Here is a 26,623-nt window from a genome sequence, read left to right on the forward strand (position 1 = left end):
GTGTTTTATGCCAAGTGTGAAATGATTGTATAATAATTTTTTTTAAATAATTTAATATTTATTCAATTTCAGGAATAATTACAGAGCATTTATTTGAGCGTTACAATAATCCCTTTTAACATAGTTAATAATAATAATTTTTTATAGGTATCGTCAAGTACACATACATATTTGATCATATTTAATATAAAAGTTCATTTTATTAATATCAAAGTTCATATGTATGTATCTGTAATTGAAGATATTTTAACATAGTATATTATTAATTGTTTATTTAAATATTTGTTTATAATAGAGGATACTAAACAATTGCAGGAAATGCATGTCATCCATATGAGCCATTCAAATGTCCTGGAGATGGAATATGTATTTCAATTCAATATTTATGTGATGGAGCACCAGATTGTCCAGATGGGTACGATGAAGATTCCCGACTGTGTACTGCAGGTGAGAAAAAAATTTAAATAGATACGAAGTGAAAAATGTACCTTCTAAAAGGTATCTAAAATATGAGCTATAAACTAATTGTTAGGTAATGGCCAATTTTAATTTTAATCAAAAAAATAATTATATTATTCTGAACCTTGCCAAATATAACAACTGAAAGGGGGTAAGATACTAAACTACTGTTTGTGGTTTATATGCATATACACAATATCCTAATATGAAGTGCAGTATCATTACTAATACTACGTACATATTATGAGCATGGTTTTTAGACATGACTGTAATAGACGTTTTATCTTAAGCTAAAAAAATTAACTTAATCCTAATTGAATTCAAAAAATATTTCTTTAAATTTGTAAAATAAAGTTGAATTACAAAATTATTTTCTAAAAATTACATTTTATTTAAAGCGTATCCTTACCGCCTGGGCCATTGTAAATATTGAACAAGGGAAATATACCCATTTGCATTAAAAAGATGAAAGCAGGAAGTTTTTTCAGATTTTTCGGTCTTTGTTGAAATGCTCCAAATTACGGCTACGTTTTGTAGTTTCAGAAGCGTGCATATACGATATTTTCCTTCATTTACCTATTACATTTATTATTTTATTAATATTACAGTCGTTGTTTCAAAACAGCCATCTCAACAAATCTCACAAAAAATCGAATCCATAAGCCCACCTCCACGTGACTTCAAACCTTTAACACGAAAATTAAACAATTTTATATATAATTTTATGATCGCATATCGTTAGTTAAGTCTTTGAATACATATATTATTTGTTCGTGGGAATTTTTTTTTCTTTTTAAGTGTAAGAAATCCAATACTGAAATTTGTAAAAGTATTTCTGAATCATATCAATCGATATTGTTAAGCCGGAAAATTAATATTGTTTAATGCAGAATAAGTATATTTTTAAATATTCTGGGTGTCCCATAACTTGAGACTAACTCGAAAAGACTTATAATATAAAAAGATAAAAAACAAGTGAAAACAAACAATCGATTGAGGTAATTGTTGAATTCCATGTATAGAATGTGTTGATTACTCTGCCACATTACGCATACATACATGTCACACATACATAACTGATATTCCCACCTTATACATACTATACGGCTTGCGCATAATTTGCGCTCTCACGGATAAACAGTGATGTTTACGAAAAAATTTTTCAAACAAAAGTTGTTTATTTTTTTATAAGGAACATTTTTTATATTTGAATTTTTGTTATATCTCTTACGGTTTACAAGATGGGTCCCACGGATCAAAAACCCAATTGACCTATGTAGCTCCTTTACGAACTCAAGCTCACTTTTTGCGTCCTTAGCATGCTATAAAATTTCAGCTTGATACATCTTTTCGTTTTTGAGTAATCGTGATGACAGACGGACAGACTACAGACAGACAACCGGAAATGGGCTAATTAAGTGATTTTATGACCACCTATACCAAAATTTGGTTCATAGCACCAATATTTTTAAGCGTTACAAACTTGGGACTAAACTTACTATATCTTGGTATAAGAATGGTAGAGCTCGAAAAGTTTTACAGAATCAGCACTATGAGATTGAGCTACACTTACGAAATCTGTTAAAATTCTTGTTCATTAGCCATAAGAAATAGAGCCATACTTTAATTTACAATGTTGTTCTATGTAAGAAAGAACATATTCTATTTCAAAATTTTTTTAAAAAATGTATACATTCAGCAGAAATCTAAAAAAAAAAAGTTTACATTCTTTGATTGTTCTTGAATTTTTGAATACTTTTAATAAAAATTTGGCTTCCCTCTTTAATTGAAAAACTTAACAATAAACCCTAAATACCATTTAACCAATAGAACCTGGCTTGTTGCTCTATAGTGAGCTCAGTTTAATTGGGCTCGACCAAAAACCATTCTATATAAAATCATGTACAAATATGATTTTTTACTCTATTTTAACCGTAGGGATTTTAAAGTCTTCCCGGCTGATTTAAATCGTTAATCTCTTTTTTACTTATTAAAATTTTAATAATTTTTTTTAAAGTTTAAAACTTAGCCCAAGAAGACTTTATTCTGTATACATATGCTGGCGTACTATTTATAAAGAGTGGGCAAAAAGTCCCTTGTACTAAAAAACTGAATTCAAAACTTATATTCTGTATTACTCTTATATTTGCTGTCAGTAAAATCTGGCTATGTTTTATAATTTAAAACATAAAAAAAATTATATGTAACAAAGCATTGTATATATTTTGATGGTAAACATGATGAAAATACCGATTCTATCAAAAGCAGCCCCATTTTATGATCTAATTGTTCATTTCATGGAAAATGGTTATGATGAGATGATCTAAAAATATTGCGAGTCGACTTTATCGAAATTAAGGTATTTTCGCCGCCGTTTTATATTTATTTAAAAATTGATTTATTTTATACGGTACTAGCACAACCTTGCCAATTCGTTGGGGCACATTGTGATATTTTATAGCAACATGCACGAAATACCCTTTTATTTGATACCCTAACTAATTGGGTATATTTGAATATAAACGTTTTAGAATAGATAAATGTTTTGATAAAACTAAGATCAAATTAGTATTCTATAATTTACCAAAAGTTCATTCTATTCATACTAAATTAAAGGATAAAGTTGAACCAATCTCCTTCAGTTTAAAATATACCACATGAGTGTGAAAAATGTTATATAAGCCAGCCTAATAAAAATTTGATAAAAGACTTGACCACCATAAGAATGACTGCAAAAATATTAGCATACTCAATACCAATACTACAACGTATTAATGCTGGGGATAATTTTAAATTTTATTGTGAACTATCTTACATTTAGAAGAAAATTGGTTAAGTAGAAAGAAAATTAGTGAAATGTATTTTACAGGGTGGCTTTTTAAAGTTGACATATGCTTGGAACTTAAAATAGTATTTCTACCGATAAAAATGGTTCAAGCAAAAAATGTTGGCTTTATAGGCGCACATCTTAGGCAGACATTAAACTTGACCCAGATTCAATGAAAAGCGGACTCTATTCCATATGTGGTAATAGATAGATGAACACTTTAAATTAGAAAATTGTTATCGATTGAAAAGGTAACATTTTTTGTTCGAAACATTTTTTGGGAAACCTTAAAGTTTAGGCGCAAACGGACTGAAAAGTTTAAATTAAAATAAAAATTTTTTTTTTAGTATATCTTCTGCGGAATCTATGCAAAAATTTGCCCTTGGAAAAAATTTTCCTAGACAAGTGGTTTATTTTTCTATAAAGCGCAAGAAGCTAGGATATGCAATTTCTTATAGGGTCTGATATTTTTGCTGTCAATTAGTGTCTAAACTATTCAGTTTACAAATAAATATTTCAAGCAAAAAATGTTGTTTTATAAATAATAACTTTCTAACTGAAAGTGTTCGTCTAATGTTTGCCAGTTATGAATAGAGATAGCTTAGATTGAATTTAATTTCCGGATGAGAAGTGTGCCTTTGAATTTTCCTCGATTAAACTTATTTTTCGAGTTTCACGCATATACCAAGTTAAAAAAGCCAACCTGTATAAAAAAGAATAATACGATTATTTTAAAAACCGATACCCAAAATTTACATTGCATTTATAGTTATTATTATTATTATTTAGTAACACTACCCACACTATCACAAACTACTAACTTTTACATATTTTGAGAAACTATTAATTTTAACAAATGGAATGAAACGTCCAACAAATGATCATAGATTGATTTAAGTAATTTATTTCCTGTGACTTATGCATTTAAATTTAATAATAATAATAAAAGAGGATTATCGCAAACGGGTCACTTGGAAATAGCACTTAGATTTTTATCATGAAAATTGCAAAACCTCTCAGAACAAAAACAAACTGAAAACTTTGAAAAAAAATGAATGAAAATAATACAAATTTCGAGGGAAGTTTTTTTTTTAAATACTTATTTCATCACATGTAGATTCCAAAAATTTAGATCCTATTTTCCGAAATTCCAAACAAATGGATGTATTTGTTTTTGAAGCTTTCCTATTTATTAAAAATAGTTCAAGCTCTTATAGTCATTCATTGTCTGTACAGGGAATTTCAACAATTTTACAGAACGTATCTTTATATATATATTTATATATAATTCTCCTGTCCGCGGGTATGTGACTAAACTCTTTTTAAACAACTGGTCAGATATTGATGAAATTTAGTTTGAATGATTTAGTTGGCCGCTAATGCTTTATATTCACAATTGGGCCCGGAAGGTTGCACAAGGGGTGGAGGTGCGATAAAAGTCAATTCATCGAACAGAATATCAACATCAAGAAGTATTGATGTGTGACATCAATAGAGTATTTGTCGGAAGCAATTACGTTACTTCTACTATATATGTCTGAAAAAAAATCTTCCCAAGACTCGATTGGAAGATAACATTTTTTTGGACGACGACGAAAAAAATTAATGGTATCCCAGAATGTTTTGCTATCCTTATATTTACAATTTGCTGATGATAGGTCTTTCCTTTATTTTTAATGAATTTGTTATACTGTTTTTTAACAGTGACATATTCTAGCGTAATATTTGATTCAAATTTAAGTTTTTTGCACTGTTTAAGTGATTTTTTTTAATCGCATTTAGCCAGTTTACACTCCTTGTCAAAGCAGGGATTGCGATGATAGGTGCATTCTTGGGTAATTGGTAATGGTTAATTGATAGCTTACTTCCCAGATAGATTTTACCAAATTTTCGTAGGCGCTATTGCAATCGGAAATAGCCAGTTTGTGGTAATTCGGGGGCTCAACATCATGGTTTCACAATAACTAACCGCTTTGTTTGAATCCCAATTGATATGTGAAGAGAGACTAGGCGAGTCTTTATTCTTGATCTTTTTCTGAACACAAATCCACCGACAATTATTTTTACAATGGCAAATGAAATCAAGAATATGTACAAGAGTATAACTGGACTAGATATTTTGTGAAACTTTAGTTGCAAGACACTATCTAGAAAACTATAAAAGAAAGTAATATTTGAAAAGTGGATCTATTGATTCTAATTCCATACTAACCCCATACAATAATATTGAGTAGGTAAAATGGGTCAAATAATAATTAAAATTCCGTTGCAAAGCTTAGTCCAAAAAACGAAAAAAAGAAACAAGAAAACAAGAGAGGACAACTTGGAAATCGAAACGAAAAATACCTTTTTTTTTCGTATAAAGTCGAAATTTTCGATTAAAAATCGAACAAATTTTTGGACATACTTCTGCATACATGTTATACAGCAGAATGAGAACGATCCGTCTCGCATTTACAATATTATAATAATTTTATATAAAGTTTAAAAGCGTACCAAAATTTTAAAAATTATTGTTCAATAAATTTGTTGAGACCACTTGCAAGCTTGTACTTTTTTAAAAAAAAAAAACAATTATTAAAAGTCCCATACGAGTTTTTTGGGCCAAGATATTCAATTTTCGTTTTTAAAACAAGTCAAAGAAACAAAGAGTTTCCATATTTTATACAAACATTAACCATTACAATATACACAATAAGTAAGAAAACAATACATACTAAAAGTTCATTAAAAATTTAGTCAATAAAAGCTTAATAAGATTTTAGATAACGATTTTTTTAATAAAATGGAGGCCAAGTGAAAATATGCCTAAAATATGAAGTCCGTTTTTTAATTATATTTTTAACATCCACTCTTCAGGTCATTGAAATGATATACTTCACAACTGAAAACAGTTAGAGGTATATTTAAAATTATAGAGTTGTTGATAATAAAAAAAATCAACAATTTTTCGCCGAAAAATGAATTGATTATCCAGAAAATATTTATTTTTTTTGGTTTCATTTTAATCTAACATCGCTGGCATTTTGTTACGGAAGAACAAACGTGAATAAGAATTGTTTTTAGTAGAAATTCATTAGTTCCTGCTGTCTCATTTTCATCTATCTGTCAGAAAATTTCGCCAGAAAAGTCGCTAATTCAAAAATATTCTGCATGATAGTTGTTAGTATCAAAGATGATAATTTTTGGCAGCTTTTATTTGACCTTAAAATTGATAAGAGGTAGAGGCACGGACTAAATTAGAAAATGGTTTATTATAAAACCTTATTAATCTTTATTAATTCGTAGCCAATAAAATTTTTTTAATTTATCCTCTTAACATTTTCTCAGTGATCTGGGACAAACCTGTATTTCATAAAACCATTCGTGCTGAAGGTAATGGTTAAAAATTCTAAATTTTTATATAGCTTATAAAAAATTATTAATATTAGTACATTTCTGAATCTCTGTATATTGTTTAATAAATATACTGACAAACTTCTAAGATTGTAAGGGATTTCAATGCAAACATTTTACGTCCAAAAATTATAACTAATGCTTCGTTTGCGATATACAGGAACAAATTTGTGTCTTTGTGTGATAAAAAAAAACTTCTAAAAGGTTTTAGAATTCATTGTATTGATTTCACATACATTGATTACTTACAAATCAAGTTCGATTTTAGGCAATAAGTGAACTACTTCAAGTTCTCAAAGCCACAATTTTAGATGATATAGCTTTATTATTTTTGCATTCAACGTAAAGTGCTATCAGCTTCAGCAACACATAATCAAAATTAATGAATGGACAAGAACATTGCGCGTAATTATCAATGAAACAAAATTCGCTGATATATTGTATTTACAGAATGTTGGGTGTTTCATCTCAAGTGAACATAAATAAAAAAATTATACCACGAGTTGATTGCTTAAAGTAACTTGGACTACCCTCAGATAAAACATTTACTTGGTGCAGTCACATTTGGAAATAGCAAAAATACCTAGGTCTCAAGCTTTGCAAATATTATTGGCTTTTATGCAAGAATTCACAATTTTCATTTCGAAATAAGTTATGAGTACACAAAACAACGTTTAAGAAAATTTTGGTTCCATGGGATTCAATTTTGGGGCACTGCTTCCAATTCAAATACTGATATTCTAGAAAGATTCCGGCCAAAAAAAAAATTCGTAGCGTAGAGTATTTTCTTGCTTATAACTGATAATATAAAAGTATTTCTTATTTTGAAAAAATTGAAAAGTTTGTACTTTGCTCTATTTCCTTTGGAAACCCGTTAATAATTCGACAGGTACTCTCTAATATAAATATTATCGAAGATAATAAATGAGAACTCTAGGATATATCAAAATAAATTTCGATTTTTGCCCCAATTTCCTAGATCAGTTTTTTGTATTTTTAAAATACGTATTTTCGACTACCAAGTAGTCATCATCAGTAAGAATTAGCTAGTGATTACTCTTATTATAAATGTTACTCTTTGCTAATTTGGTGGCGGACTGCACAATGTTACTTTCGTGTATTTACAATTTATACTGTTCACAGTATCTGTCATAGTATCAGTGGCGCTAGCCAATCAACTTCCATCAGTTGACTAGTGCTTGGCCAATGAGCGTGACACTTGTGCGCAAGCCTATTGGAGTATTTTTTGACGTTTAAAATAATAAATTACAAATCCAACCTAAATGAAAAACTATAAATAAATCACAAAAATAAATAATCTTTTATTTTTACAACGTATTAACAATTTTTAGAAATTCAACCTTGATTTTGGAATTTTTATTAGATCCGAATTTGGAATGGGTCCTTTGTCCAAGTTCATTGCTTCATTACCCAGCTTTTGAATGAAGATGCTTTCATAAGCGTCTAATTCGCAAGGATTGGGTACTGATTTCAGGAGCTTAAGGTTTGATTTGTCAATTTTGTGGTCGTTTTCGATAACGTGAGCGGCTACACATGATTTTTCAAATATTCCATATTTTAAATGGCCCATATGTTCTTTGAATCTTGTGATAATTTGTCTTCTATCTTGTGATAATTTGCTGTTTGTATCTGCTGTGATGTACCTTTCAGTGTGTGTTGGTTTCCTGTGTATGTCAAAATCTAGTTTCCTAGAATTTGTGTTTTTGGAAATTCTTATGTCCAGGAACGGAATCGAACCGTCCTTTTCGATTTCGGTTGTGAAATCAATTGAAGGGTACATGTTGTTCAGCTTATTAAGAAAATCTTGTGGATTTTCTTTTTCTGTGTCAAAAATTGTGAAGATGTCATCAACATACCTGTACCAGACAGCGGGAAAATAAATGAATGTTTGTTTGGCTTGTTCTTCGAGGTCTGACATGAAGATGTTGCTCAAGAACGGAGATAACGGATTACCCAGAGAGGTCCCAAATGTTTGTTTATAGTATTTACCTTCGAAGGTAAACACATTTTGTCTCATGCATAGGCGTGTTAATTTTACCAATTCTGTTACTTCATCCATATGTAAACCTTTATTTTTTAGCGATTTTTCCAACGCCTTTATTGCTTCTGGTATTGGAACACTGCTATACAAAGCTTTGACATCAAATGACACTAGAACTGCACTTGGTGCCAATTCCGTATCCTTTATTTTGTTAATTAAATCAATACTATTTTTGACGGAAGACGAATCTGATGCGTTATTTAATGTTTGAAATTTGTTTACTAGCCATTTTGCAATTTTGTATGTTGGAGAATTTATACCTGAAACTATGGGTCGCATGGATCCAACTGACAATTTGACAGATACTGTGAACAGTATAAATTGTAAATACACGAAAGTAACATTGTGCAGTCCGCCACCAAATTAGCAAAGAGTAACATTTATAATAAGAGTAATCACTAGCTAATTCTTACTGATGATGACTACTTGGTAGTCGAAAATACGGATTTTAAAAATACAAAAAACTGATCTAGGAAATTGGGGCAAAAATCGAAATTTATTTAGGTACTCTCTACTTTAATCGCAATAGTAGAACTTTAGAAATTTTCACGTACAAACACAATAACAGTAATCTTTTTGACAATAGTGAAGAAACTCGAAGGTTAAAAAGATTTCTTCAACTACTTCAGTCACTATATTAATTGAACTGACACATAGTAAGTGAGTGGGAACCGTTGTGGATACCACTTTGTTATTTATAGTCTAGTCAACAAGTGCCTTTTTGTTCAAGTTTTTTCTGTATTCTCGTAAAATTATGAAATCAATATTAACATTGGATTCGAAACTAGATGTAGATGAGTTTTGCAAAAAAGTACCGCCTGCAAAAGTTATAAACAATTTTGTGAAAAAAGTAGGTGCTTATTTTGATCAAAAATTGCAAAAAGTAATTATGGTTTTCGAAATTTAAAAAAGATTAAAAGAGAGGAGAAAATTTCAATTTCCTAAAAAAATCCTGACTCCCGGAATTGTTGGACCAATATTTATAATTTTCCCAGAAGAGTAAATTTCACTCCTATGTCAGACATTTAATCATTAAAACATATTTAAGCATATTAAATGTGAAAATTAAGAAATAAAAAAAAGATAGCTAGTTACGGGAACTTTCGAGGGAATAAAGGTTTAAAACTTTAGAATAAATGTGTTTCTAAAAAAATTTTTATTTATTATAGTATGAATAATTAAAGTTTTATAATTTGTATATTGAAATTATAAACTTGTGTATAAAAAACTATTATAAATAGTAAAAAAGCAACAACATACAGAGTTTTCATGTTGTAACCTATCCTAGATCTAATTGTTCCCTTAAATTCTGTGATCGGGCGACAACCGTTGTTTTTATTGTGGCGTTTTGATGACGATGACGCGTTAATTCGTGTCATAATTGATGACGCGTCCTAATCCTCATAATCGACGACACGAGCTCATAAGATTTTACCCAACCAAAAATCGTCCATCGCATATAGGAGTTGTTACTTAAAGAATTCGGACGTTTACTGAATAAATGAACGGACAATATTAGTGATAATTATAAATCTTACGATAGTAGAAAAATTGATTATCAAAATTATTATTTAAAAAAACTTATTTCTCAATGATTAATTAAATTTTTCAATTTTTTTATTACGTAAGCTGTTGAGAAAAATTGAAAAATGAAAATTTTCCTACGGGAATCTATTAATTAATTTTAAGAATAAGTCCAATTCTATTCTATTCTATTGCAATTTTCATGCATAAGTATGAAAAAACTGTGAACTAGCTAATGTATAAGTCATAAAAAATTGTGATAAAATGTTTTTACTGGCGGATCATTGTTCTTTCATTTATCCAGTAAGTTAGAATGAATTTTTTTATTTGGAGTGTCTGATGAGGGCGTGACATGTGCAAGCCAAATTATCTGTTTTTGGCCGTATTTTCAGGCTCTGGGAAAATTATAAATATTGGTCCAACAATTCCGCGAGTTCGGACGTATTTTTAGAAAATTAGCATCGCCTGGCATGATTTGGTGGGGGCTTAATTAGCCTGGCAGATAATTTAAAGCTATATTTTTTTTGCGCGAGAAACGTACTTGAGGCACTTTGAAACTTACAACATTTTAAAGTCTAATATTCAATTATTCGAATTATCATCGCCTGGCATGTTTTGGTAGGGGCTTAAATAGCCTGGCCGTTGATTCAAAGGTATATTTTTTTTGCGCGAGAAACGTACTTGAGGCACTTTCAAACTCACAACATTTTAAAGTCTTATATTCAATTATTCGAATTATCATCGCTTGACATGCTTTAGTGGGGGCCTAACGGCTGGGAGGTTGGGGGGGGGGCATGGAATATTATACAACGTGTTCTGTAATTAATTGCAGAAAACTTTCCAAAATAAGCTCATCAAGAGCAACAAAAAAACTCTTTTCCAAATTTGAGCTCTAATTTGGGAGCTACAGGTATGAGAAAAATTGATAAATTTGTTTATTCACTGACTATCATTCGATAACCAGTAGCCAATGATATTCAGAAGATATCAGTATATTTTATTTAATAATATTCAATTGAGGTAGGGATTTATAAAAATTATAATTTATTAATTATTTTGCAAAAACATTTAATTATTGTACGTAAACAAACAAACTATGTGACAATGATTGTGGTTTCAATTATTTTCTCAGAATAATAGAATAAAAAATGTATAAAATTATTAAACTGTCCCACTTTTAATATTTTTATTCTATTATTCTGATAAAATAATAATACTTATAAGTAAACAATTTATCATTGGACGTAAACAAACAAACCACACTCATTGTCACATAGTTTGTTTGTTTACGTCCAATGATAAATTGTTTACTTATAAGTATTATTATTTTCTCAGAATAATAGAATAAAAATATTTAAAGTGGGACAGTTTAATAATTTTATACATTTTTTATTCTATTATTCTGAGAAAATAATAATACTTATCAGTAAACAATTTATCATTGGACGTAAACAGACAAACCACACCCATTGCCACATAGTTTGTTTGTTTACGTACAATAATTTAATGTTTTTTCAAAATAATACAATCCAATTAAATCATGTTATAATTTAAAAAAATCCCTTCTGCAGTTGAATATTATTAAATGAAATTTACTAATATCTTCTGATTATCATTGGCTACTGGTTATGGAATGATAGTCAGTGAATAAATAAATTTATTAATTTTTCTCATACTTGTAGCTCCCAAATTAGGGCTCAGATCCAAATTTGGAAAAGAGTTTTTTTGATGCTCTTGATGAGCTTATTTTGGAAAGTTTTCTGCAGTTAATAACAGAATGAATAAGAGAGAAGACTGCCCGTTAGGTCCTATGTGTCCTTGTCTAATCTATATGTCATTGGCTAGAGTACACTCCAGTCAAGAACTTTAAGAAGTACTTTAACAGTTACCCAGAGACATTCGGATGGAGCAGAAATTTGCTCAATTTAATCTAAAATTAAAAAAGTATTTAGTACAATAGGGTATTTTACCATATTAAAAAAAGTACTTCAAAATGTTGACTTTGCTAATAAAAAACCACAAAAAATTTATTTCGGAAAAACACACACGCTTTCTTGCCAAAAACTGAAATTAAATTTTGAACCTTTTACAAACTGTCAAAAACGCGGGTATCCAATTTGTTGACGTAATATCGGTATCATTATACGAAATAACACAGAAAAGTTTGACAGATATATTTATAGATATCTGATTGTAATAAATATAAATACTTATTATATATATTATACCCAGCTGTCTACACTGAGCTAACTGATGGTCTATGGCTCATACCGATATGACATCACAGCAAGGTTTGCCCGCGTTTAAGATCACGTGATATACAGTTTAAAAATTACAATTTTTAATTTTAATATTTCAAAAGAAAAATGTGCTTTTATGACTCGAAATCAGAATATTTAAGTATATTTTTACATAAATTTTAACTTTTTTTAAATTTCATAATTTATTTTTGACTAACGATAATATTCTATTAGCTGTTTATAATATCAAAGAAATACTTGAAATCTAATTTATATATGACTGACTCTTTATATATCGATATTGGTCTTTTACAAATAAATTATTATTATTATTATTATTATTCGTAAGCTATCAACTTAACTATTTTCAATATGCCTCAAAAACATTCCTCGCGAAAAAAATATCTTTAAATTACCTGCCAGGCTATTTAAGCCCCCGCCAAATCATGCCAGGCGATGATAATTCGAATGACTGAATATTAGATTTTAAAATGTTGTAAGTTTCAAAGTGCCTCAAGTACGTTTCTCGCGCGCAAAAAAAAAACCTTTAAATCACCTGCCAGACTATTTAAGCCCCCACCAAATCATGCCACGCGATGATAATTCGAATATTTGAATATTAGACCTTAAAATGTTGTAAGTTTCAAAGTGCCTCAAATACCTTACTCGTGCAAAAAAATATACCTTTAAATCACCTGCCAGGCTATTTAAGTCCCCAACAAATCATGCCAGGCGATGATAATTCGTATAATTGAATATTAGACTTTAAAATATTGTAAGTTTCAAAGTGCCTCAAGTACGTTATTCGCTCAACAAAAAATACCTTTAAATCACCTGCCAGGCTATTTAAGCCCCCACCAAATCATTCCAGGCTTTTATAATTCGTATATTTGAATAATTGACTATAAAATGTTGTATGTTTCAAAGTGCTTTAACAACATTTTTTGCATAAAAAAATTGGCATAAAAAAATTAATCAATACATAGCTCACTAACGCCCCCAATCTTCCAGCCAAGTTGTAGATTTCACCATCCACACATTCGCAAGTTATCAACTTTAATGTTTCAATGTGACTCAAATATGTACTCAAAAAAGCCTCTGAGCTCATAGGGTATTATGGACTTGAAACCAAAAAAACTGTATACTTGTTCAATATTATCTTCAAAACCATGCAAGTAGTTAACCACGCATTTAGTTAAAATAATTTATTTTCGTGGTTTATCGGATATCTACGGAAGCCTGAATGATGATAATGTTTATAATTTGTCTTATTTAGTTAGTTCAAAATTTTCTTTAGTATTATTTTAAAAATACAATGCTTTAATTGTTAATGTTTTTCTTTTGCATCTGCACATTTCTAATTTCTAATTTTTAAAAGTATTATTAAATGTTTATGATGAAGTTATTAGAAATCTGCACATGACTAAATACCGTCATTTTCAAAAAGGTTAGTTTCCATAATACCACAAGTCACAAGTGCACTTGTTGAAAGTGAACTAGTGGCTTTTTAAAAGTTGGTTTTATACTTGTGAGTAGTACATATTTAAAAATAAGCTAGTGTAACGCCACTTTCTCATAAATTGATTGTGTGCCATTCAGGCTTCCGTATATATCTCTATCGCCATTTTTTTAAACCATCTGATGTCATAATTATAAGAACAAACTGATAAAAGCTAAGGATTTTTCGTATGTTAGGGACTTCATTGCGCATCCACACACATACTTTAATACATGCGATGCTAAAATCAAAACATTCTTTTGTATGTAGTAAAAATACTGCAAATTGTCAAATAAGAAAGCTCAAATATTTGGTGAATAAATTTCAACAACTAATACATCTTTTTGTAATAGTGTAGGAGGAATCGGCGCATGAGTACCGGAAACTATTCCACCTCAATTTTTTTATGCGATCCTCTTCAAATTGCCCTCCTAATGATATAAATGCATGTTGCCAGGGCGCAACCCGGTGCCATATTGTTTAAACCGAAATTGTTTAAACAATTGCAAGGAATTGTTATTTTTCAACCGGACAAATTTTTTTTATTTTCTTTATTGAAATACCAATAAAAAAGGTCCTATGACTTTTCACGATAAAGTTAATATTTTTAAAGATATGAATTTTTAAAGGTTCGAAAAATCTCAAATTTGGGTACTTTCGACCCATTAAAAATATATTAAAAAAAAACATAATGTCTAAGTAATATTTTTTTTTATTCTCTATACAATTGTTAATAATATTGTTAAAAGAGATTTTAAAAAATTTCATTGTTTATATCTTTTTTTTAATTGTTAATTCCGCGCGCTCACAAGTATGCGTTGCGTCTGCCTCCCTGTGTCTTGAATCATTATTTATCAATTATCTTAAAAACTATCAACTTTATCAAGATTGTTAAAGAGAGCAATGTTATTAATAATTAAATTGTCTACAATTTGTTTTTAATAAATTTTTTTCTGAAATCAATTTTTCAAAAGTTATTTAAGCATAAATCGAAACATGTAATTAAAATTACTTTTTCATCAGTTTATATTACTTTTTTGTTATTATCATAGTAATTTTTGCATTTATATCAACAATAATAAGATATAATGGTATTTGACTATTTTTTGAAATCACAATTATTTATAAATATGTGACAAAATTATTGATTATATATAACATTTAAAATAAAAATACTACTATGTATTTATTATTGGTCCCGGTTGAAAAAAAGTGGTTGTTCCGGACTATGGATGGAAATTAATAATAAAAAATCACGCTTCCTTTCGTGTCACACAGCAGCTGATTCTCTAACATACCCGGTTTGTGAAGTTTTACCTGCTTTACACGCATTTACGGGTTGTGATACGACTAGTAAAATTGGCACACAAAAAAAAAAGCTTTAGAAATAATAAAAATTAAAGAAAATCGTGATGCTTTAGGCCCTCTTGGCAATGGCTTAGAATTAAGTAGTAAGGAGTTAAAAGGTTTAGAAACCTTGTATTTAAATATTTTGGGTAAAAGAGGTAGCACTGCGGATGACGCTGGACAAATAATTTTTTCTCGTTGCTTTGGCACTAATATTAATTTATCTAAAATCCCGTGCACATCAGATGCCTTGCAATTGCATGCACTTAAAGCTTCTGCCCAGACATACATTTGGAAAAATGCTTTGAATCCCCAATATGAAATATTAGATTTTACGAATTTCGGTTATAAATTAGAGGTACTTTGTTACCTTTATTTATGAAGAAAAGCCCATTCCCAACTAATCTTAAAAAACCGTGTAATTGTAAGAAAGCCTGTAAAACCAAAGCTTGTTATTGTAAAAAAAATAATATTAGTTGCATACTTCTATGTGGTTGTGATTCAGAAGACTGTAAGAATATAATATATAAAAATGATGTTGATAATGAATAAATACTTATTTTTAAATCTTGTTTTATTATTTCATATTTCTCTATCTATAACTTTCGTTGGAAGAAGTAATTCAATGTAATTAAGGTAAAAGACCCAGTTATTGACACTTACAATTTTATTTTAGTTAAAAAAAAAAACAAATCAATTCTAATAAATTAATAGATATAATTTTTGAATTATAAATTTTAAGATAATCGGTTTTTTGAGAAAATTTCATTCGTTTAAATAAGAATAAAATTGCAAGTGTCAAACAACTAAGCCAGTGTCAATAACTGGGTCTTTTACTTTACTTTCCGTTTTAATAACAAAAAAGTAATATAAACTGATGAAAAAGTAATTTTAATTACATGTTTCGATTTATGCTTAAATAACTTTTGAAAAATTGATTTCAGAAAAAAATTTATTAAAAACAAATTGTAGACAATTTAATTATTAATAACATTGCTCTCTTTAACAATCTTGATAAAGTTGATAGTTTTTAAGATAATTGATAAATAATGATTCAAGACACAGGGAGGCAGACGCAACGCATACTTGTGAGCGCGCGGAATTAACAATTAAAAAAAAGATATAAACAATGAAATTTTTTAAAATCTCTTTTAACAATATTATTAACAATTGTATAGAGAATAAAAAAAAATATTACTTAGACATTATGTTTTTTTTTAATATATTTTTAATGGGTCGAAAGTACCCAAATTTGAGATTTTTCGAACCTTTAAAAATTCATATCTTTAAAAATATTAACTTTATCGTGAAAAGTCATAGGACCTTTTTTATTGGTATTTCAATAAAGAAAATAAAAAAAATTTGTCCGGTTGAAAAATAACAATTCCTTGCAATTGTTTAAACAATTTCGGTTTAAACAATATGGCACCGGGTTGCGCCCTGGCAACGTGCATTTATATCATTAGGAGGGCAATTTGAAGAGGATCGCATAAAAAAATTGAGGTGGAATAGTTTCCGGTACTCAGGCGCCGATTCCTCCTACACTATAAGTAAAATTCTAGATATAAATACACAACTTCAAAATGTTAAAGGCACAAAATTTTATATATATTTCGAACAGCTATATCTATGCGAAAAATCATCGAATTTGGAACTTCAATTGCTCATTTGAAAAATTGTACTTTCTTGTTTTGAAATCTATTGTTCAAACAGTTTAATCATCGCTTTTTTTATTTGCTGCTTTGCACGGAGAGTTGAAGTTTAGTTTTTAGAATAGTAGAAACGCACCAAATTTAAAAAAAATTCTGTTATAACAAATTATTTTACAACCCTCTCGAAACCTTTTTATTTTTCTTGAAAATGAACTATACAAAATTCCCGTACGAGGTTTTTGGACCAAGTTTTCTAAGCAAAATTGATTTGAAATCCTGCATCATCTGATTCAATGAAATAATCATCATCGCATTGAAATTTTTAATTCTATTCGATAACTTAAAATGTCTTTTTTAAGCCCTTGCATATTGGTTTTTTTAAATTTTTACTACTTTTCGTTTTTAAAACATGTCAAAAAATAGAATTTTTCCATATTTTTAGCACAAACATTAAACACAAACACAATACACACTATTCTAAAAACTTTAATAAAAAGTTCAAATTTGCTTGAAATGCGAATATCTTGGTTAAAAAAGATCGTACGGTAATTTTTATACCTCATTTTAAATTCAAATCATTTTGTAGGCTATTATAATACCATTTCAACTGCCAATACAAAGCGACGGGGGATAGTAAAAATTTTTGAGCAATATATTCGAAACCAGAAAGTGCAAATTTTCTAATTAGCATGATACAATTTAAGAGAACGTTTTTTTTTTATTAAATGGCAGTCAGGTGAAAAAACGCCTTAAGTATGGAAAAATTCTAGTTTTTGACATGTTTTAAAAACGGAAAGTGGAAGAGTGAACAAAATTTTTAACTAACAATTTGCAAGATCTTCAAAGATGACAGTTTAGGTTTTGGAAGGGTTTGGAAAATTTATGTGAGGTGAATATTTCAAATTATACAGGACTTTAAATCCAGAAGTGCCAATTTTGTTTAGAAGAATATATTGGTCCAAAAAGCTCGTAAATGAATTGTTTTAGTTCATTTTCAAGAAAATAAACAAGCTTCGAATGGTCTTAATAAATTTGTTGTAAAATAACTTTTCAAATTTTAGTACGCATCTAAACTTCATATAAAGTTGAGGGATAATATTTCTCACCCTTTCAACCATCCGTGCAAAGCGGCAAAGGGTGATTTTTTAGCAATAGATTCCAAAACAAGGCAGTTCAAGTTTTTAAATGAGCTATTGAGCTATTTATAGCTGTTTGAAATTAAGATAAAATTTTCGCGCAAAAATTTTGTTCCTTCATACTTTTTGACACTTTAGTATGTTCATGAAAAAATAATAACAATTTTCATTTAGTATTTTCATTGGATCGAGTTATACACAATATTTTTAATAATAATAATAATAATAAGTAATAAGATCACATAAAACTATATTTTTAATATTTACTATATTTATATTGGAATGTGTAAAAAACAAATTTCATGTTCATACAAGCGCAATATTTTGTTGTCAATAAAATAATTGTGTACATTTACAATTGAAAAAAGAAAAAAAAAAAACATTACAGAGGGGATAGATAATATTTATTTTTTTGTGAGTGTATGTTATTAAATTGATATTAGGATCGCTTATAATTGTTTTTTATACCCACAAAAAAATATTATCAATCCTCTCTCTTATTTTGTTTTTTCAATAGTAAATTTATACAATGTTTCTATTGACAACAAAATATTGAGCTTGTATGAACATGAAATTTGTTTTTTACACATTCCATAGTATTAAAAATATAGTTTTATGTTTTCTTATTATTATTGTTATTAAAAATATTGTGTACAACTCAATCCAATGAAAATACTAAATAAAAATTGCTTTTTAAACTGACTCCTCCTTAAGAAACGCCTTGGACTGGCTATGTTGATTTACCCTGTTTACACTGAGTAAATTGTGAATTAAATGTGTTCTTAATATATTGCATTAATTTCACATTGTTTAAGGATGTAGAAGAAAAAATCCAAGTGTCTCCGTCCATATAAGGGATTTAAGAGCAGGGCAGATTTAGGGTTGAAATTATATTTATCTTTTTTTCAACTTGGATGACGAATTTTGTTATAACTTCATGACGATGTAGACGAAAAATAATAATAAAATTTTTCGATATGTGCCTTGGTTTTATTATTATCGAAAGCTGAATAATTAAAAAAAAAAATCGATATTTTGAAAATTATGCAAGATGTCGAAAAATTGTATTCTTACATTTCGTCTTATATCGTCAAGTTATAATTTAATTAGCATCAAAATAGAAAATATATATTTTTTAAATTTGTGGCCCTATTACCGTGCTCATACATCATTAAAATTGAACCCGTCACTGTATAAGAGTGAACTCTGCCAAGTTAACTGCCTTCATACAGTTATATGTACAGTATTACAGAACTCAATCCAATAAACTATACTCGTAGAGTAAACTATGATCGTGGTCATTTTGTTAAAATATATCCCCTTCAGGACCTTTAATAAAAATATTTAGCTAGATTATAAAATTATTATTTATTAGTTAGACCGGTTTCGATTGCTTTGGCAATCCTCTTCAGTAGCATTACTTAAAACTATAAAAATTAAAATTAAAAATATATTACCAAGGTACGAAAAAACCGCAACGCCCTAAAACAAATAGTAGAATATTACCCTTTAAATTAAAATAAAATTATTTACCAGAATATGATACGAATAAAATAAATATTTATGTTACACTCTCTAAAGCAATAAAACTGCCTGCCTTCACCTGAAACACAATAAAATATTAAGTTTAAATCCTAAGACAGGATTATCGTTGTGAATATATAGAAAAACAAATTAAGGGATTAAGCCTGAAAATAAATGATTAATTTAAAATAATAAGCCAAATTTTAAATATTAAATAACAACCAGAAATCGAAAAATTAAAGAAAAAATTGATTACCAAAAACTTAAAAAATTTATCCTCAGTGTACCTAAAACAGAATAAATAATTTAAAAAATAACAAAATACTGTAACAGACAAAATAAATTATATGCAATGGAAAGAAGCAAAAAATAGGAAAATATCTAACATACGATAAAATAAAAATAGACTTTACCAAATGAAGATCTGGAAAAGAAGAAAAATTTAATTAGTGTACCTGAAACAGAATAAATAATTATAATTAAAAAATCCTGCAACAAACAAAAATCAAATAAAATAAAAATAAGAAAAATTCGAAAAATAAAATAAAAAATAGAAAAGAGAATTAATAAAAGAAAATTGAATAATTATTACCAAATGGAGATCTGAAACAGAAGAAATTTTTAATTAGTGTACCTAAAACAGAATAAAAATAAATTAAATCATAAAATGAAAATTAATTTTAATTTTATTATTTATTTTCTTTATATTTTTCAAGTTTTTTGGCTTTATAATTTTGCTTACTTCCATTTAATTTTATTATTTATTTTATTGTTATTCTGTTTGAATAATTTTATAATCCAGCTAAATATTTTTATTGTGGGTCCTGAAGGGGGTATATTTTAACAAAGTGCATAATACAGCCCACAGAAATGCTCATCTAAATTTGAATAATATGATCTTGTTATTATTATTATGAATTATTTTAGACGAACAAAGTGTAAAATGAGGAATGTTTTTTGTATTTCAACCAATTGGATCAGTTTTTTTTTTTTTAATGTTCTGGAAGATGCATAGATTAAAAATTACATCTAATTTGATGCGGCTAAAAGTTTTGGCCATTGCTATGGGCCAAATAAACCAACTATTGGAATCCCTATCTGGGATGATTTTTGAAAATTTTAAAACTTAAAAAATATTCAACAAAATAAGCCAAAAAAGTATACTCGGAAGCTTTTGGGGTCGCTGATCAAGATTTTGAAGCCAGAATTCCGACAGACTCCCCCTTCCTGGGGTAATTCACCCCCGTAGGTACAAAACAGCAAGATTATGTAAATATTCAACAAAATAAGTAGGAAAAGTACACCCAGAAGTTTTAAGGGTCTTTGATCACGATTCCAGAATTCTAATATACTAACGCCTCATGAGGCAATTCACCCCCTACTGATCCAAACCAGTAGGGAGTCAGAATTTCTCTGCTGGTCCAAAACAGAAATATTCTGCAAATATTAAATAAAATTTTCCAAAATAAAATACAATAAATTTGGTTCTGAAAATATTCAATAAAATTAACCTCTCTCTGGCATAATTCATAATTTTCGAATATTTACAGTTGCTGTTTTGAACTAGAGAGGCAAATTGCCGCAGTAGAGGGGGTGTGCACGACAGTTCTGACTTCGGAACTACGATTTTCGACCTCAAAAACTTCTAGGAAACTTTTTGGCCCCTTTTGTTGAAAATCTACGGAATATTGCTGTTTTGGACCAGTATTACTCTCTACATGGGGTTAGTAAATCGAAATTCTGAATCAGAGTTCTTCAGCACCGTGATCAGCAACTTCTTTGAATATTTACAGAATATTGTTGCGTTGGGCCAGCGGTGGGGGCTGCCCCCTTCTGAATTGCCTCAGAAGGGGGCAGTATATCCACATCCTAACAAATCGTGATCAGCGACCCCAAAAAGCCCCGAGTGTACTTTTCTGGTCTATTTTGGTACATTTTCTCAGAATATTGCTATTTTGGACCAGCGGAGCGAATTACCCCAGGTGGGTGGAGTAAATCGAAATTCTGATTTCTGAATAGTGATAAGCGACCTCGAAAACTACAGAGTATACGTCTTTGGCCCATATTGTTGAAAATTTTAAGTTTTAAAATTTTAAAAAATCAGCTCAGAAATGAATTTTAGAAACTGGTCTATTTGGCCTATAGGAATGGCCAAACTTTTTAACGTCACTAAGTTAGATGTAAATTTGGATATATGCCCCTTCCTTTACATTAAAAGAAATTGATCCGACAGGCCGCGGTATAAAAAAATTAGCTTTCAAACGCTAAAATGACGCGACTAGTTACTTGGTTTAATATATCAGTGTTTGATGGGACAAGCTACTTGGTTTAATACACAACAAGTAGTCATTTGTTAGTTTCTAGTCAGACAGAAATTTGCTACCAATGATATTTTTTATTTAATTTATCAGCAAAATTTAGAAGAAAACAATATTTCATTTATTTTCTTTTAAAACATTAAAAATAATACTAGAATTTAGCCTATATGTTATTTAAAATCAGTAATTGAGCTACAGTGCCTTTCATTAATATGAATTTGCGATTGTGATGTTTGCGAATGATGGCAGTATAAATGATGTATACAAATGGTACCTTAACTTGTCAATTAAGATCTTATGCATTTATAATGATTATTAAGATTTTGCAAAATAAGCATGATCTTACTTTCAAAGAAATCGTAGTCTAAAAGATTCAAAAGAATGGCACCCAAATAATATTATTAGTCAACATTGCTTAAAAAAAAATTACAAAATTTAAAAATAGTTTGCAAATTTTAGAAATGGAATCAACAATCAAATATAATATGTGCTCCTTATTTTTTGTAGCTAAACGACCGCCTGTAGAAGAAACAGCAAGCTTTTTGCAGTCATTACTTGCAAGTCATGGTCCCAATTATTTAGAAAAATTGTTCGGTAGTAAGGCAAGAGATGCATTAGCACCCTTAGGAGGTTCGGAAAAAGTAGCTATTGCGCTTTCAGGTAAATATTAGAAACATTTTATTTGAATAAACGCACAATAAAGTATGTTTTGTTACATTTTATGAAAATAGCGAGTTATTTTCCAAAATTTCAGTTTTTAATAAAACTATTGTTGAATTCTTTAATACGATATTGTACTTTTTTCTGATAATATGCACGATCTACAAACAATGCTTGTAGATCGTGAACCAATTTTCATATCGCAGTAAGCTCGTAGAACTAAAAATAATGTTCAGAAAACCAAATTGATATCAAATGAGCATGAAGACAATAAGCGAGTAAACAGTTTTAAATACGGCGGAAAGATAGTCTCGTTCCAGGATCAGATTTTGGTCCCTAAAAGAAATTTGCTAAAGTTAATTAAATATCGCTTAAAAAAGAAAAGCTTGGGATGCGTGCATCCTTCCGATCTTAACTTATGGCATTCAAACATCTGCTCTGACCATTGAAAATTACAAAAAATTAAGAACTTGGCAGAGAAGTATGGAAAGGTCTATACCTAGCCACAAACTTACTGACATGATTACATCTAACACTATTTGATCAATAACAAAGATCAAAGATTTAACTGTCAGTATTAAAAAATTGAAATGGAAATGGTGTCCGGACATGTTAACAGACTAAAAGATGATAGATGGACGAACAGATGAACTTCATGGGTACCATTAAATTTCAAACGCGAAAGGGGCCGACCACCATCAAGGTGGAGGGATCAGATTGATGGTTTTGCAAATGGTCAGTAGACTAGAAAAGCTGTTAATAGAGAATTTTGGAATATACTGGGGGAGTCCTTTTTGTTTCATGCTGAAATTAAGACAAAATTTAAAGAAACACTCGGTGCATATTTTTTGAAACCTTAGATCAACCTATAAACAATCTTATACATTTCCTAGAGTAGCAACTGTTACGACAACTGATTTTTAATCGTTCTCTTTAACCTAACATACTCTATATATTTTGTTAATTTAATTATATGCAAATAAATTTTTTTATTTATTTTTTTAGAATCACAAACTATTGAAGATTTTGGAGCTGCGTTACATTTAATGCGATCTGACTTGGAACATTTACGGTCTGTTTTTATGGCTGTTGAGAATGGTGATTTAGGAATGTTAAAATCATTGGGTATCAAAGATTCGGAACTTGGTGATGTAAAATTCTTTTTAGAAAAACTAGTAAACACGGGATTTCTAGATTGAACTATTTTGCAAAGGGTACTTATTTATTTTGCTCATCCAAAAAAAAATTCTCATGTCCAAACAATACCAACATATTACTTATATTTACCTGCTAATTATATAGAGTAACTTATTTCAAATGAAAAGATAAAAGGCAAAAAAAAAAAAAAAAATGTCGCACGCTAATTAAACAAAATATTATTTTCATAAAAACAAAAGTTTTTACCAAGACAAGGATCCGATGAGTAGGTAATGAATTCACTTAAAACATGGTTTAAATATAAATTGAATTTATTTTAGTCTTGATTTTCCAAATTTCCTATGAAAACAAGTTCCTTGTAAAAACATTAATTGACTAGTTAAACAAAAGAGAAGAAGAAGTTGTTAAGCAAAATTTTTAATCAGATTTGAAAAAACTAGCAAAAAGAAAATTTTCTAACTTTTTGAAACTGTTAATAATAAATATATTGTTGATATCTAAAGTTTAAATATTTGAAAAAGAAGGAGAAATAAGAATCGGTATGAATCAGTTATGCCATCATAAGCTTATAATATGCATATTTCTTATTGTATGTCTAAACAAAGAAACAATTATTCATAAAGAAACAATTATTCATGCCGCATATGGTAGCCAAACAAAATAATATCCACATGTAAATGGATACCTTTCATTAAAAGAATGTGCACTTTTAACGAAATTTCAATTGCAAGTTAATCGTTTTTATAGCAAATATGTGGTAATTATCGTTAAAAAATTGTTTATATGATACAAACAATAAATTGAAGTTAGTTTTTTTTATTACTGAATAGTGATTGACTAGTCAATACGTTAGGAAGTTCTATTTTGTTCGCAGCTAATAAAATTTTATAATAAATATTTCGAGAGTAGTGCAACGAACATTAATAAGACTAGAGTGCTAAAGATTCCTCCGCACGTAATCATTTGTCAACCATCAATCAGGAAGTGAAAGATTATTTAAATCAATTATACATGTATTTGCAACAGAGTTCCTTAATAATCTAAATATTTGATTTCGAACTTTGATCCTTTTTATTTAAGAAATGCAAAAATTATCTTCAAAATATATGACTTGTAGAAACAAGCCAAACTTAGAGCAATTTAAAAAAAAAACCATAGTTTGGATTAGCTCGATTTATATCTAAATCATTTGGCGAAATAGAATTTACAAATTTGATATACCTATTTAATATATTTTTCTATTTATAAAATAAAAACAGTAAATAATGATTTTGGTTAATATAAAATTTAAATATTTTTCATTTACTATACTCGGTTAGAAAAAGAGGGGAACATTTCAAACAAAAAAGTGTACACTTATATTACAAATAATAAAACTAATGTATAATATAACAAATATTTTAGTTCAAAAGAGTAACTTAAATATTTTTATATCTGTTATGAAACATAATATAATATTTATAATCTAGAATCTAGCTATGGTTCTGTGGATATTTTACGTGTCGAGATTTATTCTTCAAAGATGTCTAAAACGTAGGTACCTACCATAAGGACTATTTTCAAGTTGATTGTCAAGTTGTGCTTTTGTAAATTTAAGGTCTATAGCGCTATCAAAACGGTTGCTAACGTAAAAATTTAAAGAAACACATATTGTTAAATTTGATTTTCCAAACTATTTCAATGTTTGAAAGCTTTTGCTTGTATATACTTTTTTGTAATTTCAAAATTGCATCTTAGACTGCTGAATTTTTCACAAGAATTTATTACTTATGTAGTATTGCGATTTTCGTTGAAAAATATCTTTTATCGACTTTTATGTAAAAATATGATGTCATAGTACCAAGTTACAATTAGTTAGAATTTAAAAAATGCAAAGAATGAGGCTATTTATGCCATATTTCTATTTAAAATTCCTAAGTTACACCGTTTTAAATATTCACTTGTTCTCCAAAAGTCAAAATAATGCCACATTGTTTAATGTTTTTAAAATAAGGTATACAAATTCTCAAAAAATTGTCTAGTTTTCAGAGCTCGAATTACCCATTACTCGTTCTTTGGCACAAAAAAACGCTAGAGCTTACAAACAATGAAAAAAAACTTTAATTAAGAGCGAACTTAGATTGCTTTTAAAATTTGGATGAAGACAAATTTTCCATTTGCGAAAGTGTGTATAGAACCAGGTTTAGATTCAGGACTATTAGTCATAAAAAACGTCCAAATACCAGGCAATCAAGTAATGCACTAGCCAAGAAAGTGGTCTTTCTGTAACAGTTCTTATGAAAAGAATCAAATTAATTAACCAATTTCGAACAATTTTATAGTATTTATATTTATTAAGAGGAACATGAATTGTACCCCTATATTCTGACCAGGCATACAAATTTTGTTGAAAATGTTATTAACCAATAAACGACGACGACGATCGTACATCACCCATATTAATTTTAAATGGTGATTATCGTGCCTAACGAACGTAATTTAACAAAACGAATGAATATTTACAACTTGAAATGAGCATATTTATCATTCAAAGTGTAAAATATGTGCAATGAGACTTATACAAAACATATCATATTGAGCCCAATGCTTTCAAAATGATGAAAGGCTTTATTCATAAACAACTAAATATTATACATATCAATATCAGATTGACGGCAAATGGGCATTATATCCATTTTATTATATTATATTGTATAGTTTAAAATAATATGATTCATATATACATTATTTATCTATGGGAGCGAGTATTTTTTATTTTATTATTATATAATATTATAATATACTTTATAGATTTATTATATTATTTATTATATACGATTCAT

At 28.6% G+C, this 26,623-nt stretch overlaps 1 protein-coding gene across 1 annotated transcript; it reads left to right on the top strand.

Annotated features, from left to right (window-relative positions):
• Nucleotides 1-305: 305 nt before the first annotated feature.
• LOC123302305 (IDLSRF-like peptide) lies at nucleotides 306-25,148 on the top strand (the record flags this gene model as incomplete). Its single annotated transcript, XM_044885175.1, has 3 exons — nucleotides 306-447; nucleotides 22,491-22,643; nucleotides 23,649-25,148. Coding segments are annotated over 3 exons (489 nt in total), but the record flags the coding sequence as incomplete, so codon positions are not given.
• Between the last annotated feature and the right edge of the window lie 1,475 nt (nucleotides 25,149-26,623).

This window comes from Chrysoperla carnea, chromosome X, assembly GCF_905475395.1.
Source record: "Chrysoperla carnea chromosome X, inChrCarn1.1, whole genome shotgun sequence".
Lineage (NCBI taxonomy): Eukaryota > Metazoa > Arthropoda > Insecta > Neuroptera > Chrysopidae > Chrysoperla > Chrysoperla carnea.